This window comes from Papaver somniferum, unplaced genomic scaffold, assembly GCF_003573695.1.
Source record: "Papaver somniferum cultivar HN1 unplaced genomic scaffold, ASM357369v1 unplaced-scaffold_24, whole genome shotgun sequence".
NCBI lineage: Eukaryota > Viridiplantae > Streptophyta > Magnoliopsida > Ranunculales > Papaveraceae > Papaver > Papaver somniferum.
In genome coordinates, this window is record NW_020634374.1 from 5,769,177 (window position 1) to 5,789,002 (window position 19,826).

Below are 19,826 nucleotides of genomic sequence, written 5' to 3' on the forward strand. Positions count from 1 at the left end.
ATAGCATAGTTCACCAACCACCAAAGCTTCATGCACTTACCTTGTAAGTTATTCATACTCTTGACATCCCTAAACTTCTTTTTGTTGATGATGATTAATAAAGTCTTCTTTTAAAAAAAAAAATAAGAAGAAAGAAAAAGCGCAATGTGCAAGACCCAAAGGTTAACCGCGTTTTGCAATTGGGAAACTTAGGCGCAGGCCCAAAAAATAATATTCTCATTGTCAGGCCCACAATTAATTATAGGTATCGTGACACCCAAAATTATCCGAAATTGTTAAGAATCAATACATAACTCGTTATGCATACTATTTTTTCAGGCATAACTTGCTATGCAGCCTAATTTTTCAGGGGTATAATCGGCAACGCAACTTGGATATAACATATCTAAAAATCTGCGCCTTGGAATTTTACCAATTTTATATCGTTGGAAATCTTTTTAAGAGAACTACACAACGAGTACAAACAACAATATCAAATTTTTGTTTTTCACGAAAAAATCGGAGGTGATCATCATTTTAGGCAAAATTTTCGAAAATTTGATACATAACCATTATGTAGCCGCCAAAAAGGATGCATAACGCATTATGCAGACGCATAACGAATTATGCAACCATTTTCTCCACTGCATAACAAAGTTATGCATCTATAACAAGTTATATAGCCATTGTATTAGTGCGTACATAAAAAATAGATACATAATGCATTATGCATCTATTTTCTCGATGCATAAAAGATTGTGCAACAATTTTCTCGATGCATAATGCATTATGCAGCCGTATTTTCGGATGCATAATGCATTATGCAGCCGTATTTTCGGATGCATAACAGGTTATGCCTCTATTTTCGCGGCTGCTTAACATGTTATGCAGATATTATTGTAGGTGCATGACAAGTTATGCAGTCTTTGTTTTTGTTAGTTTTAGTAATGACAAAAAAGTTGCTGCATAACGTGTTATGCAACCATTTTCTGGGCAATATCACAAGTTATACATTAGCTTTTGTAGATCCATAACATGTTATGCATCCATTTTCATAACTACATATCAACTTATCCAACAACTTTTGTAGATGCATAATAGATTATGCAACCACTACAAACAAGAAAATACTTACGAAATAAAAATTGAATGTCATTCCTAGGCAAAGCTCAAGAAAAATCAAATGAAAAATGAAAATCAAAGAAAACTTGATATAGAGCCGCACTCATTTGCGGAATTCGACTTGGCGTTGAGTTTTTCGCGTCAGCATTATCTACAATTATGAAATCTCAAAAAGTAACAACTTAGAGCAAAATATAATCCATATCAGTTAGCGTAAAAAAAATTCCATTAGTTAAGTGCTTACGCATATTTCATTGTTTCCCATAAGCCTAACAATTAACAACTCACCACTTTGTCATTCTTGTAACTCTCTACTAAGTCAGTGTATGGACCAAGATCCCGAGGCATCTTAAAAAGAGGATGCTTAGAAGGAGAACCCGCAACACCTAGTGTCGCTACCTATTGTACACCTTTTCTCCAACTTCTCTAAATTCAATGTTCAAGGACTCCATTTGCAGAAATAACAGTTAATCATTAGTAATATAGAATTAATTAAGAAAGAACATATATACATACCCATCACACTCTTCTTCCCATTCAATTATATGTGGATTACGATTACGTAGTGACAAATTTTTATCTGTTTCGTTTAGCTTAAGCTCACGCGTACGCATCTTATCTGTTACATGAGATGAATTTTTCATTGCAGAATTCAATCAAACACCTTCTTCTTATTTCTTCAAACTCAAAACCTAAATTCAGACAAGAAATAATTCTTAAGCCAAACAACACCTAACCAGCACAGAGAAGGAATAAGACCACAAGCCCTAAATCCAAAATCTCTATGACTCTAAAACAATAAAAATACCATAATTTTGCAATACAACACGTCCAATGAAGATTAAATTAGAAGCAAACCTAATAATTCCATACCTGTTGGTTTGTGGTTGCGACGCCAGTTTCAAGCAGGTACGTCGGTTCAAAGAGAAAAGAGAAGGAATAAAAGAGAAAACAAAGGAAGAAGGAAATCAAAGGAAAAAAAATAGAAGCGAAGGAATAACAGGAAGGAACAACTATTTTTAATAAATATGGGTTTGTGTGAAATTTTTTCTCAGATAATGGGTGTGTGCCTGAGCTTTTACGTGGGTTTCTTAGTGTAAGAAATCTGAAAAATGGATGTGGTAGTAGTTTTCACTTTGCAATTTTGTTAATTTTAGCCCCAGGCCCAACTTAAAATTTACGCAACCCCCTACCAATAACATGGCCCCAAAACGTGCTTCTCATTTCATCCGCCTCCCTCCCGTAAAAATTCACAGTAGGGTTTAAGAACAAGAAAAAAGAGGGAGTTCCGTTTGGAGTCCACAGTCACAGCTCGCTCGCGACTGAGAAATCGCAAACATAAACACTTTCCCGCTCTTCCAACTATTAAGAAGATGAAACCACACTCGAATTTCTAGGGTTTCGTAGTTTCAGCACTTAAGAATCATCATAATCAGAAGAAAGAGATTTATCGATTTTACAGAAAACAAAAATGGTTTCAGCGAAAGTTCTTCTCCATGCGACTGAATCAATAGTGTTAGCTACATCTTCTCTAACTCCTCGTGAAAGGATTGAGTTAATGCATACGATTAGAAGTTCTTTACCTTCTCTTCAATCACTTCTATCATATCCGGTATTGTCTTTTTCTCTTACATTTTCTAGGGTTTTGTATTGATGATAATAATTTGTTTATTTCTGTTGTTTTTTTATGTAATTATTTGATTTATTTTAGGTTCCTAAAGCATCTGATAGATCTCAAGTTCAATCTAAAGAAGTAAGACTTGCTGATTCTCCACCAATATCACTGGATGATCAGGATGTTCAGATTGTAAGTGATACTACACTTTTTTTTTTTTGATGATTAGAGTCTCAGAAAACAATTATCGGCAGTATATGTCATTTTAGCCTTATACAACCATATTACACTTATACATACGCAAATTATAATGCTTATGAATACTGCAGGCGTTGAAATTGAGTGACGATCTCCATCTCAACGAAATAGATTGCGTGCGGTTGCTTGTTGCTACCAATCAAGAAGTAAGTTGGTGTTGTTTGTGTTCCCTTGATTATTCAATGATTTTTTCTTTATCTATTTGGTTTTCACATTTGTTTATTTCAGCGGGGGATGTTAGATAGGGAGCCTCTGGAAATTCTGCGCATTGCAACTGGAATATGGTATACTGAGCGACGAGATTTGCTAGCTGCATTATTCAATCTCTTAAGGGTAAGCTAATAACACTTGCATGGTTACATCAGTATGCTGCTACTTTCTAAGTGAAATGTCCCTCTACCAGTCAAAATCATTTCCTCCATTTTAACACATTTTGTTTGTTTGGGTGGGTGGTGGTTGTGCAGGCTGTCGTTCTTGATCAAGGACATGAAGCTGATCTTATTGCTGAGATACAGAAGTATTTGGAAAATCTCATTAATGCTGGCCTTAGACAACGAATAATGACTCTTATAAAGGTTTTGGATATTCTTCATGCTACTGTTTTCTCAGTTTTAAATACTAAAATCATTGGCCTGAACGTCTATAGTTATAGATTTTGAACTTCAAAAATTTACAATTGCACTGTCATAGACCACATCTGTTATCGAGGTAGTGCTAGTAGAGTTTTCATCAACCCCATCTACGCTGCCTTTAATATGACCTCACACAAGTTCTCCTACTTCTCAGTTGCCTTACCAATTGAATGCCTTTTCTTCTTTGAGTTAACTTTGAGCTTTATTTGGTGTTTTAGGAACTTAATCGGGAGGAACCAGCGGGTTTGGGTGGACCTCACAGTGAACAGCATATTATTGATTCTAGAAGTGCTCTTTTGGAAAGACGTGCTGTTGTTTGTAGGGAGCGACTTCTTCTCTGTCATTGCCTTGTTCTTTCTGCCTTCGTAGTTCGAATGGGTAAGTACAGTAAACACCATATTTTCATAATCTGGCTGCAGAAGACTTTTGTTTTCTGTAAAAAGACTTTTCTTTTTAGGTGATGTGGACACATGTTTTATGGAGAAGGGTATCAGTATCAGATACCATAACTGAGTTTAACTTTGGCAAGGTTCTTAAGGTTGAGTGTTGTTTGAGCAAGTGTTTGAGTATCGATAGACAGAGGTGAGAATATTCAGAACTTAAGTGGTTATGGTCAACCCAAACACCAGCATTGAGCCCCTATAACATTATGAGTCTTGAGAAATACTCTTTTTTATTATGGAGATGATTAGTCTTCTAGTTGCACCGATCACCAAGCTAGATTATGGGTACATTTAAATCACCTGTTTGTTCTGTTTGACCATTTTTGTGGATTTTTGTAGGTCCAAAGGAGGTAAAGGATGTCCTTTCTCTTCTTAAAGACTGCGCCACCGATGTTAATGGTAGCAGTGCAACTCAAAAGCTTCAGGTGTTATTTATTATTCATTTGGGCAATTTGATAATTCTTCATGTTTATTCATTAGTTACTGATGCAATAAGTTATATTAGAAGGTTGGAGAAGATTCAATTTTGTACCTTAAATTGTAAACAAATAATCCCATGGAGCCACTCATAGTAAGAAAGAAACAAAATTATCCAGAGGAGGGGCTTTTGTTGGTTGTGCCTTCTCATGTGTTTCTTACCCAATGCCTCTGCAGATTGCTCTCGGGCTTCTATTTTCTCTGGTAACCACTTTCATATCAGATGCTTTAAGCACGGTACCAGATAAAGCTTCTACGCTCGCTGGGGATACTTCTTTCAGACGGGAATTTCATGAACTTGTAAGCTTAACTGTGACTGTTTCTCTTTTATGTTTAAAAGGTAGATTAATTATTCAAATCCTTCCTCACGGTTTATTGATCTTCCTCCTGTTTTAGGTGATCGCTGTTGGGAATGATCCCAATGTTGAAGGTTTTGTTGATGTCACTAGACTTGCCTGGGCTGTACATTTGATGTTAACTCAAGATGGACTTACTACTAGGGAGACAATAGCCGGGTCTTCATCTAGTGAACTAGCGAATATATTTTCATGCTTGGAGGTCATATGTTCAAGCAATGTTTTCCAGTTCTTACTGGATAAGGTTCTCCGAACTGCAGCCTATCAGGTTCACCTGCTAACTGAAAACTACTTTTATCCATTATAAAGTAGGTTTGTTTATGTGCATGACAATTGTCATTCTTAGGCCCTGCTATTTTCGTATATTACTTTATTAAGCAGTCGAAAAATGAAATTTTCTTCACAGAATTTTTGTTACTGGGCCATCATATGTCGGAAAAACTTTTGCCTTTTCCCCAAATTAGGACATCCATATGATTTTTCTCACATGCTGAACCTAGAGAATTCCACCTCATAAAACAGCTCATAGTCTTCTGAAGTATACAACATTTTGAACAAAGGTAAAATACTTTAGATCAGGATATTTGCTAGATATTGGTAGCATCGAAATTGGTGCCACTGAAAGTGAAATCAGAGCCATCATACTTGGCATCAGAAGGCTGACGGAGCTATGCCAAGTTGGTGGCTCACAAAATCCGTGGGTGACTTGTGATTAACATCACCAAATCATGTGCACATCAAGACAGTTAAACTTTGAATTTGTAGGTTCCCACACATCTCGGCTTCACATGGGTTGTCCTAACTACTAACCCACTTTCTTACACGACCATGGCTGACTGACCACTTGAGGACACTGGAATTCAGGGGGTTGAAAGGGGAATGATCATCTATATTTTTCACAGTAAAAGAATGACAGGACATCTTTAACATTCGCTCCTGGACATTAACAAATAGAACGGTTATTTATGGGTAATATGTAAGGTTGGAGCAATTCTTTGAGATGAATTTGCTTCCTCAAGCAAGAGCCAGTAACATCGGTGCTTATTTCTTTGTGGTGTAACCAGCTTTGTTTTATAAGCCTATGTATATTGTGTGATTGGTTTATAGAAGCAGTATCTTACTGTATGCAAGTTGTGTTTTTTTACTATACAGTTGGTTTATTGTTCTCTAGGTTTAACTTCTTTAAATGCTTTACTTTGCAATCAATTATTGTGTTTTTATTTTTTGTGTGTGATTGTACAGCATGATGATGAGGATATGATCTATATGTACAATGCTTATATGCACAAGTTGATGACATGTTTCCTCTCCCATCCTCTAGCTAGAGACAAGGTCAGTTAGCTTACATGATCACGTTTGAAGCATTCTGCATCCCATTTTTCAAGAATTCCTTTCATTATATATATATTGTGCTGTTTGAATGATTTATTTGTGCTAACACATTTGTTAGGTTAAAGAAATGAAAGAGAAGGCAATGAGTGCCCTTAGCGCGTATCCCATGACTGGTTTGCACGACGTCAAACTTGATAATGACATGGATTCTCAACAGACCATTGAAAACTCTCCACAACCTTTTGTTTCTCTCTTGGAATTGGTTAGCGAAATCTATCAGGTCAGGATACATTAATTTTCCGGGTTATGTCTCCAATGTTTGTATATAATTGTAGACGATAAGATAGTCATACTATGACACTGAATTGCGGTTCATGGATTTTCTTCTGTTTTGATAAACCTAATTTTATTATGAAAGAGATGGTGAATAGTACAAGTAACTGAAAGTGTCAACCGTTATATAGATCACAGTCAGCCTCACATTGTGGAGTGGAGGAATTACTTCATAAGCCGAACCCAATCAATTATTCTCATACAATCATTTACAGTGGTCAAGTAAACAAAAATTCTCCAAGCTTTACTCACCAAAACAAAAATTCTCCAAGTAAACAAAAATTATTCCTGATAAAACACTGGAACCTTCACACTAACATTAGGGAGTCCATGCTTCCTGATCAATGAATCTTCCACTTTCTTCTGATCGGACTGGCACATATCTTTAAAAGAAGCACTGACACCAACTAGACAACTTCTTATGATTTCCAAAAATACCCAACAGATTTGAGAAAGATGGAAGAATCCTTAGAGCAGGGCAGTCATTTAACATATAAAGCTGCCAACTGCGCCAATAACCATGTGTTATGTAACTGGGTAGCATTTTTATATAGTGCTTCCATATTTGTTTATGCTGGTTGGTTGCACCAAGTGTGTACTGTGTACTAATCGTTGATTGCTTTTAACATTTATCAGAAGGAACCACATCTGTTGTCTGACAACGAGGTTTTGTGGACATTCGTCAACTTTGCTGGAGAGGATCATACTAATGTTCTGACACTGGTTGCTTTCCTGAAGATGCTGAGTACATTGGTATGCAAATCCCACTTTTATAATGCTGAGCACTAAGTTGAGTAGTGATTTTACGATTTTGTGTTCTCTTTCAGGCATCTAGTCAGGAGGGTGCCTCAAAGGTTTGGGAATTACTACAGGGTAAAACATTCCGCTCTGTAGGGTGGAGTACTCTGTTCGATTGCTTATCCATTTATGAAGAGAGGTTTAGGCAGTCTCATCAGAATTCTGGAACTATGTTGCCCGAGTTTGAGGAGGGTGATGCAAAAGCACTGGTTGCGTACTTGAATGTTCTTCAGAAGGTTCTCTCCGTTCCTTTGTATATATGTCTACATCAACTGTGTCTAATTGTTAAAGCATCATGGCACCTTGTTAAAGCATCTTGGGGTGCCATGAAAGTTGCAAGCAGTTCTGCCACCAATGTCCTTGTCTGCACAATGTTTCTGCTGAAGAAATTTTGGTGGTTTAATTCCATCAATTGTTTTATTTTTTTTTTCTTTTGTGCACAGGTTACACATACATTAGTACTCAGATTTTGACATCTCTCAAATTGTTTGTAGGTTGTGGAGAATGGAAATCCAAATGAAAGGAAAAACTGGTTTCCTGATATTGAACCCTTATTCAAGCTGCTGAGTTACGAAAATGTGCCTTCTTATTTGAAGGTTCAGTACCATTTCCTGATGGCAATGTCTTGGTGAAGTTTCTCTTTCGTGAAAGTGTGTCTGTAGTCTGATATGTGATATGCATATACCTTTCAGGGTGCTCTGCGGAATGCCATACGCGTTTTTATTCCAGTATCTCCCGCTCTAAAAGATACTATCTGGAGGTACCTCGAACAGTATGATCTGCCAGTAGTTGTTGGGCCTTCATCCGGGTCTAGTGTGCAGCAGATGTCTACACAGGTAAATACTTCTGGCAATGGTCATTGGCAATCTAGTCTACTATTCTTGTTGTATTTGAGTTCCGGCATTTGTGAAGAATCATATTTTGAATCCTTATGACAATTGAATTCAGATTTTTTTTTAGCAAGACCTGGTGAAACACTGTCAAACTTAAATTGAACCTTGAAACCCTGGAGAAATGAATGCTACTCAGTTGCAGTACTAGTTACCGCTCAATATACTGCTTTCATACTTCTTAAACTGTAGGTGTATGATATGCGTTTCGAGTTGAATGAAGTAGAATCGAGGATGGAGAAATACCCTTCAACAATTTCCTTCCTTAATTTGTTAAACGCGCTTATAGCTGAAGAGAGAGATGTGAGCGATAGAGGACGCAGGTAATGCTATCACTTTTGTCTTCCCATCCCTTTTATTTTAATATAACATTTAATTATTAGTTAGTAATGTTTCAATCTATTTGATTGATCTCATACTTAAATTAGTACTTTTATACTTTTTACTTCTTCCAGGTTCCTCGGCATCTTCAGATTTGTATATGATCATGTCTTTGGGCCTTTTCCTCAGAGGGCGTATGCAGATCTTAGTGAGAAATGGCAGTTGGTTGTCGTTTGCCTTCAGCACTTCAAAATGTAAGTGTAATTTATAAACAATATTGGTTCTAGCTTTTTTGGGGTTCTTTTCCATAGATATGATTGAGTAAATATTTAGCATACAAGGTTGTCAGTTCTCCTATTCTAGGCGTTGCATGATGTGTCTTTTTATGAATAATATTGTTATTAATACATGAAGGGTTAAGGCTCACTACCTTACAACCCTAGATCCCACTACCCTTCCATTTCACTCCACAAAAAAAGAAAGATCTTCTTCCAATGCAAATACATGTTGATTATCTAGCGTAAAGAGATGTCAGATACCGAAATTAAGATTATATGCCTGGCAAAGTCATACAGCATATGATGTTCGTCCTAGTTAACTTACTACATTCGAATGAGATAAAATGCTATGAAAAAGGTACATCTGGTTTTGGCATGGGAGTATGATGCGTTCCTACCTGGGAAATATTTTTATTTAGATTTAGATCAACGACTCTATACTTATAACAATGTCTGTATGTTACAGGATATTGGGCATGTACGACCTTGAGGACGAGGACATTGATAATGTAGTTCACCTGTCGCAGTCTTCTGCACAGTCACAGTCAACTCCCCTTGAAACACAGGTCCCTGTGCTAGAGTTGCTGAAAGTACGTATTCTTGGTTCTTGTTTTATTTTTTGAAAAACCATGTCGAATGATATATTCATATGTACGACATCTTCTTATTGTGTGTGTTATGGTGATGCTACAGGACTTCATGAGTGGTAGAGCCATCTTTCGTAATATTATGGGGATTCTTTTGCCGGGAGTCAACGGCCTTATAGATGATCGAACTACACAAATTTATGGTCACCTTCTAGAAAATGCTGTGCAGCTATCCTTGGAAATTATTATTCTTGTTTTGGAGAAGGATTTATTTGTAGCTGACTTTTGGCGTCCTTTATACCAGGTAATATCTATAATCCTTGCATACTTTACAATCTAATAGGGTGATATTTGATGGGGTCGAATATCCACTGCTTGATATAAGGGGCTGTAGTCCTTGTGCATTTGAAATGCGAGCTGTTACAAATGATATTTTATTACAAACCACAAATAAAAGGGAGGTCAAGTGTTGGAAGCAACTAAATTAGGAGGAGACAAGCACACATTACGCGGTGAATGACACCGACGGTACTAATGTAGCACTAATAATTCTCAGCAGATAGGTATTAAAAGTTGCCTAGAGCTTGCTTGTAAAGCCAGCACTATCTACACAGTCATCGAGTCATCGTCATCGTCAGTATCATGGTTGAGTTGGTTTATGTTTATTCAATGGCATCTGATAGGGTTCTTTTATAACCATGGTCTCGCTTAATGTTTTTCACCTAGCAGCCTTTGGATAGAATCCTTTCTCAAGATCAGAATCAAGTTGTCGCCCTGTTGGAGTATGTAAGATATGATTTTCAACCACTAATTCAGCAAAGCTCAATCAAGATCATGAGTATTCTAAGGTATTATTTTTTAACCATTCTTAATTTGTATTCTGTTGGAGCATGTAATTTGTTGGCGCTAGTATTACAATATCGTGGTGGGTCTTAAGAGAAATAACTCGTGCTATTTGGCTTCCCTGTTTTTTATGTGTATAGTGTGTTTAATAATGTGAATTGGTAACATGTCCTGTCACAACAGTTCAATTGTTATCTGATCCTACGAAATGGGATACTTCAGTTAATGCTGGAGCTGATGGCAAGTTTCAGTTTACTTTTGATCTTAAAAAGTCTCAGAAAAGTGTTACTTGAAGAAATGTTGCTGCTTTCTGCTAGAATGTAACTTTTCTTGGTGATGCTAATCCTGTCATGTGGTCATCACAATAATGAAGTCACTCTAGAATATCTAATAACTGAGATTATAATAATATGCAGTTCAAGAATGACAATTTAGAAGTTTCGGATGGCAATGGTCTATAGAATAGTAGTGCGTTGGTTATCCTAATCCTAGATGTGCACAGAATATATGCTGACACCGTTGATAGAATTTTAAAAACACTTTTAATATATCAAACACTGGGATGCAAGTCCGAAAACTGCAGGCTGTTTATTACTTATTTGATTGTAGAACAAATTATTGTCATTTTTTGTGTGAAGGTGATCTCGATTTGTCAATTGAAGGCAACCATCTAATGAAACTACAATCATTCATCTTTTTGTACAAAGACATCTTCCTTTACCAGAAAGTTACCACTTGTTGTGGTAATGTACTGTGTTTTAGCTGCTGTTTCACTTATATACTTCATAAAATTTGATTCTTCATTATGACTTGACAGTTCTCGCATGGTTGGGCTCGTCCCTTTGTTACTAAAGTCAAATGCTGCACAGAGTTTGATCGAAGATTACGCAGCTTGCTTAGAGTTACGTTCGGAAGAGTCTCAGGCCATAGAAGACACTAAAGATGACATAGGAGTTCTTATAATTGAGGTTCCCACCATTTGGTATCTCTTTTGAAAAAGTTGTTTTATGTACTTTCTTGGTGGGTTCTAACTTCCTTTCTGTTTATCAGCTGCTCATCGATAATATCAACCGCCCACCCCCAAATATCACACATTTGCTTCTCAAGTTTCATGTGGATATGTCAGTAGAGCGGACAGTTCTACAGCCAAAGTTTCATTACAGGTTTTGCTTGTTACAGTTATTGCTGATCCATTTTAATACATACCACTTTTGATGTTTTGCTGAATAATAATTTTCTTATATATGTATGCAGTTGCTTGAAGGTGATACTTGATATTCTCGAAAACCTCTCCAAGCCAGAAGTTAATGCATTGCTGCATGAATTTGGACTTAAGGTCTGCTGGCACTGCTTTTTTGTATTTTGGTATTACTAAGAGTTGTTAAACATGGTACAAGGCCATCCTGAAGTTCTTGATTTTTTCCTTATTCTTTTGCAGCTTCTTTATGAACTTTGTACGGATCCATTAACATCTGGTCCTACCATGGACCTTTTAAGCAACAAAAGATATCAGTTTTTCTTAAAGGTACGAGTTGATAGCATTCTGTATTTGTTCATAGTTACAAGACTAGTTGTTTTCGTCTAATGGCAGTTGCTTTTCTTTATGATGCCAGCACTTGTATACAATTGGTGTTTCTGCTCTTCCTAAAAGAAACAACAACCAGGTCCTTCGTATTAGTTCGCTTCACCAGGTTCTTTATGATTCCTACTTAGTTTACTTTTCCAGTGCTTTCTGCTGTTAATCATTATTTCTTAGCTTAGTCAAATGTGTTTTGTTTTTAGGCTTAAATGTTGTACTAGTTATAGGAGTATTCAGAAAGGTGTTGGTCACTCGACTCTCCGATGTTCACTAGATGGAGTTATACTATTTAATTGATTGTTATTTATTTTGTAACACTTGTGTTCTATTTGGTGTGCCCTGAATATGCGAAACTCATCCGCTCGTTGTTCTTTTTCAGAGAGCATGGCTGTTGAAGCTGTTAGCATTGGAGTTGCATGTTGGTGACATGACTGCATCTGCACATAGAGAAACTTGCTTGAGTATTCTTGGTCATTTGTTTGCGCAGAGCATTAGTGACTTTGGATCTGATCTTTATTTACCTAAACACTCAAGCTTCCAGACAAATGTTGACCATCCTGGAATAAAATCAATCAGCAAGATTAAGGCATTGTTTGAGAGCCTTCTTAACTAACTTTGTTTGTTCAAGCTAATTGCATCATTGAGCAAATATTTTAAATTCACACCTTGTCTAAATTAGGGTCATATTTACAAATAATTTTTGACAATTTTGTTTATGGATGATCACTTCTTTTTTATTGGTTAACGCCTTTTGTGTAAAATTCAGGTGTTGGAGTTGCTCGAGGTTGTCCAGTTTAGATGTCCTGATACCTCTATGAAAAGTTCTCAGCTTGTGTCTAGTTTGAAATATGAGTTGCCCGTAAGTGCAAATGTTTTGGATATTTCATGTTCTTCGTAAGACTATACCAGATTAAACTATCTACTCTTTATTGTAGGTAGAAAACATACTTGGAGATCCCGCAACATCTGAAAAAGGTGGTGTTTATCATTTCTCAGAACGCGGTGATCGGTTAATTAACCTTGCTTCATTCTGTGACAAACTGTGGCAGGTTGGTTCCTTTACATGTCAGTTCAGGGTATTTTATATCTGGTACCACGTTTTTCAGAGTGAGCAAGAATCAACATCAATGCCTAGTCCATTATGTAGGGTTCTGTACAAAGGTTTCACTTCTAGTTGTTGTTTGTTGGCCACAGAAAAGCAAATTTGTTAATCCTGCTATGAGCTCTGTCGGTGGTGAAGCTGATGTCATGGATCTGAGAGAGACAATCCAGGTTTTGATTAGATGGGGCTGGAAATATAATAAGAACCTGGAGGAACAGGCAGCCCAACTTCACATGTTAACTAGCTGGTCTCAGATTGTTGAGGTTGATGTTTTCTTGTTCTATTGTGTTTTTGCAAATTTTTCTATTTCATATTTCCATGTTTTCTTTTTGTGTTTAATTCTTTTCGATTAGGTCCATAACTAAATGTACCATCTTTCCGTCAATTGCTTTCAGGTAACAGTATCTAGAAGAATGACATTTCTCGAGGATCGTTCTGAAATTTTGTTCGAGTAAGCACAAAATTATTAACTTATTTTTCTTTTGATAGATCAGTGAGTAAAGGTGTCACTTGTCGGGTTTCAGTTTACTTTTCTTGAATTGTGTATAACTATTTGAATCTTGTCATGGTCAGGGTGCTTGATGCTTCTTTAAGTGCTTCTGCTTCCCCTGATTGTTCTCTAAAGATGGCGTCATTATTGACTCAGGTACTGTTTTCCATTATCATGTCCAAGTCATCATCTTTATATTCAGTTTGCTTTCCTTGTTTACATTGTTGACCTGTTTTCCGATATCTGAGATGTTTGTAGGTTTCACTTACATGCATGGCCAGATTACGGGATGAAAGATTCTTATCCCCTGGTGGTATGAATTCGGATAATCTCACTTGTCTTGATGTGCTCTTGGTGAAACAATTGTCAAATGGAGCTTGCCATTCCATACTATTCAAACTTATAATGGCGATCCTTAGACCCGAATCATCAGAAGCTTTGAGAAGACGGTATGTATGTCAAATTTAGCATTAGTTGTGTTGTCCGTTTTGCTGAGTAATTACGATTGTTTTGAAAAGGTATTTGATAAGGGGATTTTTTTTTTTTAAAATCTCAGCCAGTATGCATTACTTCTGAGTTACTTCCAGTATTGTCGGCATATGCTTGATCCAGATGTCCCTGCAACCGTATTACAGTTCTTGCTGCGGGAAGAGCAAGATAGCGAGGAGGATCTGGATATGAAAAAGGTATCCTAGTTTACATTGTTGGGAGAGTTTATGGTTAATAGTTCAAATTTTTAATGTGAAAGTACATTCTCAAATATATTTTCTGTATATTCTTCCAGATTGACAAAGAACAATCTGAATTAGCGCAGGCCAATTTTTCTATTCTAAGAAAAGAGGCACAAGCAATATTAAATTTGGTATGTTGCTTCTTCTATGAAATAGTTCTAGACCAATTTATTATCATTATTTGCTTAGATTTTGGAAGTTGCATTTTTGAACATTTGCAGATGCTTCACTCTTAAGTCATGTTTTCTTTAAAAGAAGTTGTATAGTCAATCATTGGCTGCACACGTTACAGAACCACATGAAGATTCAAGCATTTTCTTACCAATTGTACATGATTGGATGCTAGTAACTCTTGCCTAGTTTGGTCGGCTACGGCTTGAAGATTTTAGTTAAACAGTTTCAGGGTACCCTCTTCCTTTATCGAATTCTCTGTCTCAAGATGTCATTCTTCCGCAGGAGATTAATCATATGATGTAACTTAGTAGACTACCAAGGTTGCAAGTTCTCCGATCTTTGGTTATCTACCCAATTTTGGACGAGTAGAGTTGTGATTTGTTTGTTGTCTGCATATATCAGCATAGTTAGTAATCCAAGTGATTAAATGTTGACATCTTCTTAGAATTTTTTTCTTTTTGGTGATTAACCATGCACTGAAACCGTCTTATGCTAAAACCGGATCATTCTTTGATTTATGAAGTAAGCTGCTGGAGGGGGAGTCAGGGAAACTTTATTTTGTTCTCAATTTCCCTATCTATATGTTGTAGGTAACTAAGGATGCAATTCAAGGTAGTGAAGCTGGAAAAACAGTAGCATTTTATGTTCTGGATGCACTTATCAGTATTGATCAAGAGCGGTTCTTCTTGGGCCAGTTACAAAGCAGAGGCTTTTTAAGGTCATGCTTGACAGACATTAGCAATATATCCTCTCAGGTATGCCCCTTACTCCACGAAAGTTCACTTCCTTTCCCTTTGCATGCTATGCTGACGTGTATTAATAGCAATACATAACTTCATATTTTGATGATTAAAATTACTCTTCTCTTGATTTTCTTGTTTTTGGTTCTTGACTGCCGATCAGCCACTTATCTGTAGCTGGGAAGTTGAAACCCTTATCACTTAGTTTTTCTATGTTTGTTATAATATAAAACAATTGTATTGGTTATACAGAATCAAAACTAAAGGGTTCCATAATGCGGATCAATTAACTAATTGGCACAGCTGCAATGCATGTTTACCAGAGGATGTATTATGAACTTTGACCTCAGACAACTAATTAAGTATGGAACTGTTGTAGCGTGTTAAGTTACAGAACCTCTGAGCACACTCAGCATAGGGAATAACTCGTAATAGAGTTAAATATGAGCCAATACACCTGTTTTTATTATTTTTCCATAGCTACAAAGGAGAGAACGCTAATGTGTCCGTGACAGTGTGACTCGAATCTCTTGTTTATTACCATTTATTCCGTTTCAATGACAAGTGATGAAGGCTTATGAAAGATAGTTTTTAGTTTCATGGAGTTTAGAGAAATGTGCGAATGGTGTTATTACACCTACTAAGATTCCTCTTGAATAGCTATATTACTGTCAGCCTACTCGAATATAGTTGGTACTGTATTTCTTGGTAATTCGTTTTTTTTTTGTCCAGTAGATCTGGTGTATGTATAGTAATTTGTTTCCAGTTTATGCATAATTGATATCATATGCTTTTTATACTATTGTGGATTGTTTAGTTTCTTGATGTCATTTTGTATAATTTGTATCGTCGTCAATGTATTTCACATTTCTTGGGTTATGTGCAGCGAGGATTTACTCTTGAAGCCGAACTTGCTATGCTGTTGAGGATTAGTCACAGTTATGGGAAGCCTGGTGCCCAAGTTTTGTTTTCTATGGGTGCCATAGAACATCTTACTTCATGCAAGATGATGGGTTTGCAATTGAAGGTATAGTTTCTATACTCACTGGTTTGTCTCATTCTGTGTGAATGGAGCTTATAAGAGTGTGCGTTTCCAGGGAGGCTTCAATCGGGCTGAAGCTAAAGGTGGCAGAGATGTAGCCATGGAGATTCAGAAGCAGCGATGTGCCATATGTTCAATTTTGAGATTGGTTTTTTCGTTAACCTGTTTGGTTGATACATCCGAGTTCTTTGAGGTTAGTTACCCTCTTTTTAACATGTGCTTGATACTTCTGTGGACTTGAATTGGAAGAGTGCATATCAAGTGATTGCATGTTACTCAATATTAGGTTTTCTTGGTAAAGCAGGTATTAGGTGATGGTATTAGACGAACTTTAAGTAGTGGAATAAGTGCATATATTCTGAGATCAGAATATGATACGAACTTTATGTAGTGTAATTCAAATAGAAACCTTCCATTTGATAAGACATGCTTGCAGCTTCGCTATCTCCGTTGATTTATTTGGATCTTTCTGTTTTTCCTTTCTCATGTCTTTGGTAGCCTCTGAATTATTAATATTTAGTTGCCAGAGTAAGATTTCTGATTTTTTCTTGGAATTCTAAATTAAGTTTGTATGGAAGTAGCGAATATATTGTTTATGCTTATGGAGTCAAATCAATTGTGTTAACTGTCAAGTTTGTGGACATCTGCTTTGAGACCAAATTGGCTATGAGTGGAGTGGTAGTATAGGATGCTTTATGTACTTAGTTCACTACTCTCTCATTGTCCACATGGGATGATTCTCAACATTTACGAATTGCCATTTCAAATTGCAGAGAGTTGAGTGCTACAGTAGGACGTTGTGATTTTGATCCATGAAAGATCTTTGTGCTTGTAATTAGTGGGTCTCCTATTTTAAGTTAAACCTCCAGTGTAATGTATCTTATAAGTTTTAATATTTGAGTTTTGTTTCTCAATATGAAATAGGTGAAGAATAAAATTGTTCGTGAGGTTATTGATTTTGTGAAGGGACATCAGTTGCTCTTTGATCAAGTTATCAGGGAAGATGTTTCTAAAGCAGATGAGTTAACCATGGAACAAATCAATCTTGTTGTCAGCATACTTAGCAAGGTAAAAGTCCTTTTAAAAACCACAATACTTCTTTTCACAGAAGGCGGATGAGAATGTCCTTGGTGGTAAAAATGTAGCAGATCATGTGGTTGAACTGCATCACATTATTACAAATGCACTGAAATCTGAAAGCCAAAACGTTATTATGCAAATGGAGAAGTAGCTCAATTTTCAGTGATATCTTGAAAAATTAGGTTCCAGTGGCTTTGCTTCATGCATTTCTCTCCAATTATTCCTTGGTACTCCTCACAGCTTGTTATTCAAATCTTCTTCTTTTGCTACATACATTTCAAAATTGTGTAGGTTTGGCCGTACGAAGAGAACGATGAATACGGTTTTGTGCAAGGATTATTTGGTATGATGAGTAATATCTTTACCCTTGATGCTGCGTCCTGCTTCTCGCAATCGGTACGCCACTTCTAGTCACCTTTCCTTTTTTTCAGTATCAAATATGAAAGAAACTAATATGTTGTCGTATCACCTTGTGCTTTGTAGTTAACTATTGCTCATCAGAAACAAAGGACGTCAGAGCTCATCTTCTTTAGGATATCCTTCAGTTTGAGTTCCTACCTTTATTTTTTGGTTACAAAGAAGTCTCTTAGATTGCAGGTATGTAGGCTATCAGTAATTTTCTTTGCTTGCCATTCAAATTAATTCGTGTAAACTACTTAGTTTTGAAAGATATGTATATTGATGCCTCTGATTTTGTCAGGTATCTGAGGATGCTAGTGATTATCGGGTACCTAATGCAGAGCGACCTAGATTATCGTACCTTGTTCGTCTTCTTAATTCTGTGACTGTGGCTCTTGATAGAGCCGCGGAGGAAAAATCTGCATTGCTCAACAAGGTAGTAAAATGATACTCATCATAGTTGATATACAGTTTCTTGTTTCTCTTTTTCCTGTTAATTTGAGCCAAACATTTTATGATTCCCTAGATTCGAGATATTAATGAGCTGTCGAGGCAGGAGGTTGATGAAATTATCAGTATGTGTGTGCGACAGGATTGCGTATCGTCAACTGACAATATTCAGAAAAGGTACTGTTAATGCTGCAATTGCTTACTATAGTCTTGAAAATTTCACGAGTTCAACACCTTTCCGTTTCGTCTCTTGAATATCTATTTCTGCTCTTAGTTAATCTGGGTACCAGGTGTTGTTGCCTTTAGTCTACTTGTGAAATAAATATGTTGTTGAAGGAAGTCAGAGTAAATAGCTGTTGCGTAGTTTGCCAAACATTTGAATGCATGAATGAATCAGTTTATTCAGTCATTTCTGGATAAGGAAATGTTGGGCAACGGTTATTAATTATGCGAGAAAGACAAAATATATCACTTGTGCATCTGCAGTAGCGATTTTCTGTATGTCATTTGGCACTACAAAGTGTTTTTCTCGCATTTAAGTTTGCCATGTTCAATGTTGCTGTTTGAAGTCTTCATAGAAGGGACCTTTCATGTATCCCTGTCCGACGGTTTTTCTTATGTTTCAGGAGGTATATTGCGATGGTTGAAATGTGTCAGATAGCTGGTAACAGGGACCAGCTAATTACTTTATTGCTTCCGCTTGCGGAGCACGTGCTTAATATCTTCCTTGTCCATTTCCGGGAACGGTATAGCCCTCAAGGGTACTTAACTACTAATGGTCTTCCTCCGCACCTTACCTCTGTAATATTTATTAAATCTGTTTTTCTCCTTGCAGGCCATCGATTCCTGATTCAAGCGATGCCACAAAAATGATTTCATATGGCAAACAGGAGCCTAACCAGGATATTTCATTGTTGTGCGCGAAGTTACTTCCAGTTTTGGAGAGACTCGAATTACTAAACGAGGTATGGTTTATCAATGTCTTAACAAAAGTCAATGCAGTTAACTGTCTATGAAGCCTTTACCTGTAGAAATGACCCCAACTAACTTAGAATTCAAAAGCCTGCAACCTACTTTCTGTCATAATTATTTAAGTCAAGTATAGAAGATACATACAATTGAATATAGAAGGCAAATAGTTGAAGTATCTTAAAGGTTGCAAATTTAACCATTGTTAGAACTATCTAGATATGGGTGTTTCCAGTTGAATTCAAAGTCTTTTTTTTTTCTTTACTTCTTCGTAATAATACCTGAGCAATATTGTTTTGATGCTGGTTTTTCGATTTTTGTCTTGTAGGATAAAACAGGCCACAGTTTAAAGATTTTCCGAAGGCTCTTGTGTTCACTCAAAGAAATGACAATTCAAAGGTTGTCCACCTAATTTTGTTGCGATTATTTGGAGAATCAGGTATAGATCTTATACATATATTTCTGTGATGTACCACTGATCCTGTAAAATATGCAGAGATAATGTAATAGTAATAGGCCAAGTTTGTTTCTAATCTTCTCAGTTGAGATAATGTAAAAGTACATTTGTTCTATCATCCCCAGTTGGGAATCGGGAATGAAGTGCATTTATTTTTCTTCATACTTTGTTCTATAGATTATCATCTCCAGGTTAAACGAGTTGACCAAAATCTGATTGTAAGAGATGAAGGATAAATGAAAATGCACTGCAACCAAGAATTGGGCAGTAAATGCATATCCCTAACCCATACTCAGTGCTCCAGAGGTTAGGGATAATATCCCAGGCTGTGATTATAATATCATTATTG

The 19,826-nt window shown here is 36.5% G+C and overlaps 1 protein-coding gene and 1 long non-coding RNA gene across 3 annotated transcripts; one reads left to right on the forward strand and one right to left on the reverse strand.

Annotated features, from left to right (window-relative positions):
• Nucleotides 1-985: 985 nt before the first annotated feature.
• LOC113341052 lies at nucleotides 986-2,146 on the reverse strand. The gene is made up of 2 exons (XR_003355738.1): nucleotides 1,975-2,146; nucleotides 986-1,793 (listed from the first exon to the last, which is right to left on the reverse strand). It is a non-coding gene; the product is annotated as an uncharacterized LOC113341052 (long non-coding RNA).
• A 135-nt stretch (nucleotides 2,147-2,281) lies between these two features.
• LOC113341048 (nuclear pore complex protein NUP205-like) lies at nucleotides 2,282-19,680 on the forward strand. Of its 2 annotated transcripts, none has more exons than XM_026586084.1 (45): nucleotides 2,282-2,713; nucleotides 2,813-2,908; nucleotides 3,046-3,120; nucleotides 3,203-3,307; nucleotides 3,439-3,549; nucleotides 3,825-3,984; nucleotides 4,389-4,474; nucleotides 4,704-4,826; nucleotides 4,923-5,150; nucleotides 6,125-6,214; nucleotides 6,333-6,494; nucleotides 7,184-7,300; nucleotides 7,375-7,581; nucleotides 7,840-7,941; nucleotides 8,038-8,181; nucleotides 8,428-8,558; nucleotides 8,691-8,810; nucleotides 9,301-9,424; nucleotides 9,528-9,725; nucleotides 10,151-10,269; nucleotides 11,082-11,232; nucleotides 11,315-11,427; nucleotides 11,519-11,600; nucleotides 11,703-11,789; nucleotides 11,878-11,955; nucleotides 12,223-12,429; nucleotides 12,610-12,702; nucleotides 12,779-12,892; nucleotides 13,038-13,208; nucleotides 13,341-13,396; nucleotides 13,519-13,591; nucleotides 13,694-13,884; nucleotides 13,992-14,121; nucleotides 14,220-14,297; nucleotides 14,931-15,095; nucleotides 15,967-16,107; nucleotides 16,178-16,315; nucleotides 17,047-17,190; nucleotides 17,494-17,598; nucleotides 17,686-17,799; nucleotides 17,903-18,037; nucleotides 18,128-18,228; nucleotides 18,678-18,812; nucleotides 18,887-19,016; nucleotides 19,349-19,680. In XM_026586084.1, the coding sequence occupies exons 1-45, from the start codon at nucleotides 2,573-2,575 to the stop codon at nucleotides 19,430-19,432; spliced, it is 5,655 nt and encodes a 1,884-aa protein (XP_026441869.1). In that variant the 5' UTR covers nucleotides 2,282-2,572; the 3' UTR covers nucleotides 19,433-19,680. The 2 variants fall into 2 exon arrangements, with proteins under 2 accessions (XP_026441869.1, XP_026441870.1); XM_026586085.1 differs by having other exon boundaries at nucleotides 2,573-2,713; nucleotides 18,678-18,797.
• The last annotated feature ends 146 nt before the right edge of the window (nucleotides 19,681-19,826 follow it).